The sequence below is a fragment of the Triticum urartu genome, chromosome 6A, assembly GCF_056163025.1.
Source record: "Triticum urartu cultivar PI428250 chromosome 6A, HENAU_Tu73, whole genome shotgun sequence".
NCBI lineage: Eukaryota > Viridiplantae > Streptophyta > Magnoliopsida > Poales > Poaceae > Triticum > Triticum urartu.
In genome coordinates this window covers 103540095-103546715 of record NC_141878.1, presented here as the reverse complement: position 1 = coordinate 103546715, position 6621 = coordinate 103540095, and the positions used below count along the sequence as shown (strand labels likewise).

Below are 6621 nucleotides of genomic sequence, written 5' to 3'. Positions count from 1 at the left end.
TCCGTCAAAAAATTGTGGATAAGAAATGCACAATTTAGGTGTGACTGAGTCTTCCATTATGTAACATTTTCGTTCTTTATGTGATCCCTTGTTGTTTACAGTAATCTTTGTCAGAAATATGTCCTTACAGCAAATCTCTCTCCGAGTCTGTTTACATAATTCCCAGTCCGGATCAAAGTCCTCGGCCCTGGATGACAGGAAAGTAGCATGTGATTGATCCAGGTCATGAAAGTGTGACTTCTTCTGTACTAGCAGATGTGAGCTACAAAATTGTATGTTAAATGTACAGGTTTGTTGATTTAAACATTTCCGGAGAAAGAACTACAACAATCTGAATTTTTTTGCTGGGATAGTGCAGTATCTACATCAAAGTTGGAACAGCTGCCAGGTTCCAGTGCGACAGCTGACACGCCCTACTCCTGGTCCTCATATTGCTATGCTGAAAATGATCCTGCCTTCGCACTCCCTTCGGTAAGAATCTCAGACAAGCCATCAACCAAAATTAAATCCTGCATTCCTAGTAGAAAAAAAGAGAGTTAAAGCCTAGGTGAGACATCGAAAAATTTAACAGATTTCAGCTAATTTCCAGATGTAAGATATCCTAATTCCTTTGTTACAATTTCGGTGTTTCCATCGCCAAATTGAAAAACCGAAACATTGTTCATAAGCCAATGGAGACAACAAAGGGCGACCGACTGGTCAGTTCTTTTACCTTGTCACTGGCTGAACGCTGATGGGATTGGTCCATGGAAGGATGTTCAGATGGCACACTTAGTGCATGCAGACGGACTAGCTCAGGTAGCACAACAGATTCCAGATCGGGGCGGTCTCTATGCCGCAGCTCGCAGCATTTCAGTGCAAGCTCGGCAAACCTCTTCGCCTCCTCCACCGGCCAGCCAGTCACTCTGCTATCCAAGAGATCCTCAAAGGTCCCTTCTTCCAGTGCATCAGATACAGCGTAGGCGAGCCCCATGGCGTCCTTTGCGGTGATCATCTGAAGATAGATAATGCCGAGGGCATACACATCAGATTTTGTGCTGACCAGTCCTGTCTTCTGGTACTCAGGATCAATGTAGCAAAAGGTCCCCGCTGCGTCGGTCATCCGGTACTGCGTCTTTGTGTCATCCATCGATCGGGGGATGATGCGGGCGAGACCAACATCGGCGATCTTGCAGACGAAATCTTCGCCAAGGAGGATGTTCCCAGGCTTGAGGTCTCGGTGAACAAAGGCTTCAGGCTTCATTTTGTGTAGGTAGAGCAGGCCAGTGGCTAACTCCACTGAAATCTTGAAACGGAGCTGCCATGGCAGTGGCGGAGTGTTTGAACGACAATAGAGCCGGTCCTCGAGGCTACCATTCGGCATGTACTCGTATATTAGGCAACCATACTCGGGACAAGCACCCACTAGTTGTACCATGTTGGGATGCCGAAGGTTGTTCAGCAGATCAATCTGATGATAACAAAACTTATCAATTACATTACTGAAAAAGTCAAAATCCTTTCATTTTATAATGTTTTAAAAAAATCACTGCATTATCATACAGCTAAATGCTATCTCCATCCGAATAATGTTGCCTTTGACTTCAGTATCTGGCTATTTGTAGTGAGAAAATTGACTAAGTTGAAGTGCGGGAACTGTGGATGCAACGTTTTTTGTTTTGTTAAACATTGTAAGGGGCTGGTTCGGAAGAATGATATTTCCCGGTAAAATTTTGGTATTGAACTTTGCCAGGAAATACTTCTCTTCCAAACCGGCCCTAATGCCAATACATATCCTGACAACATTTCTCTTTTAGTTTGGAAAAGAGAAATTGTAGTGGCAAAAGGCAGTTTTGTCAAGCAAAATGAGCTATGACCATACCTCCTGTTGAAACTGTTTCAGGCCTTGAGTTACATTGGAGTGAAGAATCTTGACTGCAACAGGGGTATTACTAAGTGTAGCTTTATAGACTGGTCCATAACCTCCTTCCCCAACCTTCAGGTCTTCTGAGAAATTATTGGTCGCCTTCGCGATTTCATTTGGATTATACAATCTGCACTCTAATCTAGTAGGGAGACACTCTAGTATTCTTTTAGTCTCAATTGGCCTTGGCAAGGGTTTGCTGTTCAATTCAAGTTTATGTTTCTCCTCAGGAGTGGATCCATATATATCATTTCGAGGTGAGAAAAATTTTGGAGGCAAGCGTCGCAACATTGGGTTAACTTGTTTCTGGGCACTGTGATCCATAAATTCCTCTGTGATTCTTTCTCTATGCTGAGGGTCGGAAGATAAAGTTTCAAGTGTCAAGAGGTTTTGCTTTGGGCCACGAACCGCTGAATTCGGTTTGGCACCTTGTCTACCAAGTAAAGGACCATCTTTTCGTTCATCAACGGCATGCAAGTTTTCTGTCCCATCTTCGTCCCCAAGAGGTAACTGCGATCCCAAAAGAATGCTTCCTTCAGATCTAGTGCAAGATCAGAACCAAAGACACAAAATGGTAAACAATAACCGGTACCTCTTTGTAGTTCCGAAGCATATTGCCATTCCTTTTCTGAAATTGCCTCAGATCAGCTTTCACATCATCCTACAAATGACATGGTGTTGGTAAGACTTGTATATAACTGATTTTAGCAGTTCCGTATGCCATAAAGAATTAGGATACAAAGCTTCTGGTAGAAATGCTCGAATCATACTGCTTGATAGTTCGAAGCTGATGAAGCACATTCTCCAGTTGGGGTTAAAGAGCCATAGGCATTATATTCAAGACTAAGTGCATTATCATCAATGCCCAAGTATTCTTCATGTGGAGCCTGGAATGGATGCTCATTGTCCTTATTTAGCAAAAACAAGGTTTCTCTACGATTCTCGGGATATTCTGGAGACAAATGATTGCCTTGTTTATTCACAACTCTTATGAATTCACTTGGACATGAAGATGTTTTTGAAAGATGTGAATCGGCACTTCTCTGTTGAACTAGTGCCTTGAGGTTGCCATGTTGTGCTGCTTCATCAAAATTGGTACCGATGTGCGCAGCAGCGTGTGTCGACATCAGCCTGACCCGAGATCAAATAGAATAAGAAATAACTATCCCCCTCAAAAAAAAATACAAGCCAAAATAGAAACGGTAATTCACAATTTTCGCAACATCGAAGGGAACATTAAAATTAGAAATAGTTAATTAACCGATATGACATATAAAATAAGATATCTGCTATGAACTTTAGCTGCATAGAAAATAGCTCGACAAATGGTCGTGAATAGTTGGGTTTATTCTACTGGCTATGGTCATATTTTACATTGCTGCATTGTAGGGGGTAAGAGTCAAATTCGACATTCAAAAGGATAAAATTGTCCTTGCACATGATCCATCAACATTATTTGGAAATGATCAAACATAAACACTCCAATATACAAAAGGGAAGAAGCTAATTGGAGCCAATGACATCCTTAAATTATTTGCATTAATACTTGGCAAAGTATGTACAGTTACTTAGATCATGAGGCATGACTAGATTGCCAAAAAAAATATGGGGTTCAAGTTCTATTATATTTGAAATAACATATGTTGCAAATTATACATACCCTGGATTTCTCATAATATTCTATGCTGAAATATTCATCAATGTTTTGAATGTTAAATCCATTGTTCTTGGTTTTTGTTACTGGTACTTCAAATCTCATGATATTCTCAGAGAGGGAAAAGACTGAGGGGAAATCCCATACTAAGAAGGGAAAGACACCAAAAGGAAATTCCATACTGTATTAAATATTAAATATCAAGTTAGCTTATAATATATTAAATATCAAGTTAGCTTATAATATATAAAACTTAACATTTACTTATTGGCTTGCATACATTCTGTTTTGGAATTATTTCAACCATGCTGTGCAAGAAAGTAAAGTTCACAAGGTTTAGATTTGCTCATGGTTTCTAGTATGGTATGGCCACCTAAAAGGGCTTGGCATATAATGGTATGGTTGTAGGAACGTATTGTGTATTTTATACTTTATGAATGTAATTGGTGTTTCCATATAGTTAGATTTGTTTAAGTATATGGTCCAGCATTCTCCATCGCATGAGCTTTGGGGTGAACTGTCTTGTGCATAATTCTACATAGTATGAAACCACACAAGACTTGAGGTCGAGGCCCAGCTAGAGAAAATGAAAATAAATAAATAAATATCGCAGCCTACTTTCAGTCCACATTAGGCCCAAGAGAGCCATAAATGACGGCAGTGTTACATTGTACACCTTTCTCATCAGCTTGAGCTTTTGGGTGAACCGACTAATGCATGTAATTCTACAAGGTTTTCAATTAACTAAAACTAAGCTCAGCCTCGAATCCCTGTACATGTAGTATTTACGCGAGACCCTTCCCTGTATATCCTCAACCGTTGTAACTTTGTGCATATTCTATTACATATTTTTCTACAAAATTTAATGCCATGATCTCCCTACAGTTTCCGGTAAACAAAGCTCAGCCAATCAACAGCTTAGAATGGACCATAATCTTTCTGGTAGGCAGGTAAGTAGAGCATTGTAGAAGACCTATCTATCACCCTATTTGTGATAGTTAGGGATGTAGACTCACCTGTAAGAAGGTTCTTCGCCAGGGAACTTGGGTGTTGGTTCACCTGCAAATTACACGTGTGCTTCATGAGCAAACAAAGAATAACCTATTAGAGATAAATATTGTACTCCCTCCGTCCCGAAATAAGTGTCGCTGGTTTAGTACAAAGTTGTACTAAATCAGCGACACTCATTTTGGGACGGAGGGAGTAGTACATCTATAAGAATAAAAGTGTCAAGTGAAATACAAACTTTGTACAGCTAAAGGCCCATTGCCAGGTGCATCAGATTTCATATCCTCTTTGCTTGTATCATTGTCGATTGCATGAGTGGCTGGCCTAAAAGTAGATAACTTTCCTTTTGCAATCACATACACTGAACAGAAGTTTGGTGCATTTTTTGTAACAGATGTAGCGACATCCATTTTCCAAATTGTTCTGCGATGGTTAAGAAAATTATTGAGCTCATCAAAGTACGGCAAGTTTTGCTCTAAAAAGGAGTACCATCAAATAAGAGATAATGACACAGAGAAGTTGTTGTAATGTATATAAATCACCTTGTAAATGCACTCTTAGATGATGCTCCCAGCACAATCTTGTCAACATTATATTTTACAACAAAGTCCACGATAGCTTTCGACACATCTGTTCCATCAAGAATGACATCCCTGCATTGCAACTGTGGATATTAAAGTAAGTCAGCCAAAAGGGAGTTAGTAACTTATGATGGCACCCAATTACTAGATTTATCTGCACATCAGACAACTGTGGCACTAACTGGGATTCATGAGCAGCCACAAATGCAGAAAGAACATTTACTCGATATTTTGGCACTTGTGGTATCGGTTTTTTTTATATTGACATTTATCTAGTGCTTCTTATATTACTATTAAAGCTTAAAATAAGCTTTCATGCTCGTTCCTAGAGAAATTCCCAAACAAATCTGAAAATAAAGGTAGAATGTACACCGCTTGGTTTGGTGGGTCCAAATGCAAATAAGTTTGATATGGTTACATTTTTGCATGGAAATTGTGCTGTAAATTCAGCTCGTTTGGCAAAACGATAAAAGCATATTGATTTTTTGAAACACAGGGGCACAATAATTTGCTGAAATTTTGAATGTAACCAGACACAAAGTGATGATGAAATAGGAAACGCATACCCCTCTTCTGCTGCAGAAGCATTGGAAAGGCAGCATCAGCTCTTTGGTCTGAAGGTCCAGCTGGGCCAGAAAACAAGCCGCGACATCCTCCTGCACGTGCGACGTGGAGAACTGCTTCCCGCCTGCACACGCGTAGATCGCATATTTGAGAATCTGCTATAATTCCGTACTATCAAAATCGATCCCATCGTTTCCACGGCCGGCCAGATGAAGCCCCAAATGGAGAGCGTACCGGCGGGGTTGAGCGCGGCGTTCTTGCGGCGGACGTGGACCAGGAAGAAGGGCTGGTAGCGGGAGAGGACGTGGTCGGCGGCCCACTTGAGCGCGTGCTGGCTGCTCTTGTCGCCGTCGACGGCGACGGCCGCCTTCCCCTCCGCCTCGCCCCCTCCGCTGCCGCGCCCCTTGGGTCCCGAGCGCCTCATCGCGGCCGTGAGGGCGACCGCCTTCTTGCCGGCGGCGTCGTGCCGCTTGGCCTCCGTCAAGATCGGAGTGGTGTGCAACATCGTGTGGCGGAGGCGGGGGAGGGGGAGGCCGGGGGAGGGAACGCATCGGCGGCGGCGAGGACGATGGGATGGAGGATGGCGCGGTGGGGTGGGGTGGTGGTGGGGATCAAAGCGCGGGAATGGAGGAGAGGGGACGCCGCGAGCTTGGCGGGGAACGCCTCCCCTCGTCTCTCGGTCGGGTCGCTCCACGCCACACGGGGTTGGGCCTGGACTCGAGTGTGGCCAGGCATGGCATGTTTTTCTTGAAAAAAGAAAAGGAGGACATGTAACTTTATTCAAACTTCTCAAAACTAAAGGTACAATGATTTGGATCATAAATATAAAATAACTCCTAGAACTAAGAATTATTGTGAAAATTTCAGAATCATCTTCTTTATGGTATCAGTTTTTGCAACACGAAATGTTG

The 6621-nt window shown here is 42.3% G+C and overlaps 1 protein-coding gene across 3 annotated transcripts; it reads right to left on the bottom strand.

The window, feature by feature from the left end:
- Positions 1-222: 222 nt before the first annotated feature.
- On the bottom strand, positions 223-6313 carry LOC125514686 (U-box domain-containing protein 52-like). Of its 3 annotated transcripts, XM_087526813.1 has the most exons (11): positions 5945-6313; positions 5713-5834; positions 5108-5229; positions 4804-4988; positions 4574-4616; positions 2943-3034; positions 2674-2855; positions 2496-2564; positions 1862-2413; positions 713-1450; positions 223-509 (listed from the first exon to the last, which is right to left on the bottom strand). In XM_087526813.1, exons 1-11 carry the CDS (start codon positions 6213-6215, stop codon positions 435-437), a joined length of 2451 nt encoding a protein of 816 aa, XP_087382939.1. In that variant the 5' UTR covers positions 6216-6313; the 3' UTR covers positions 223-434. The 3 variants fall into 3 exon arrangements, with proteins under 3 accessions (XP_087382939.1, XP_048535986.1, XP_048535987.1); XM_048680029.2 differs by having other exon boundaries at positions 2674-3034; XM_048680030.2 differs by having other exon boundaries at positions 223-517; positions 2674-3034; positions 5945-6312.
- Between the last annotated feature and the right edge of the window lie 308 nt (positions 6314-6621).

Bases quoted from the DNA above. Each gene is read 5' to 3' on its own strand.
- LOC125514686 (XM_048680029.2), bottom strand. From the start codon at position 6,215: ATGTTGCACACCACTCCGATCTTGACGGAGGCCAAGCGGCACGACGCC. The intron at 4,989-5,107 runs GTGATTTATATA...TAACCATCGCAG, and splicing joins TCTAAGAGTGCATTTACAAG to AACAATTTGGAAAATGGATG. The intron at 2,565-2,673 runs GTATGATTCGAG...TGTCATTTGTAG, and splicing joins CAGCTTCGAACTATCAAGCA to GATGATGTGAAAGCTGATCT.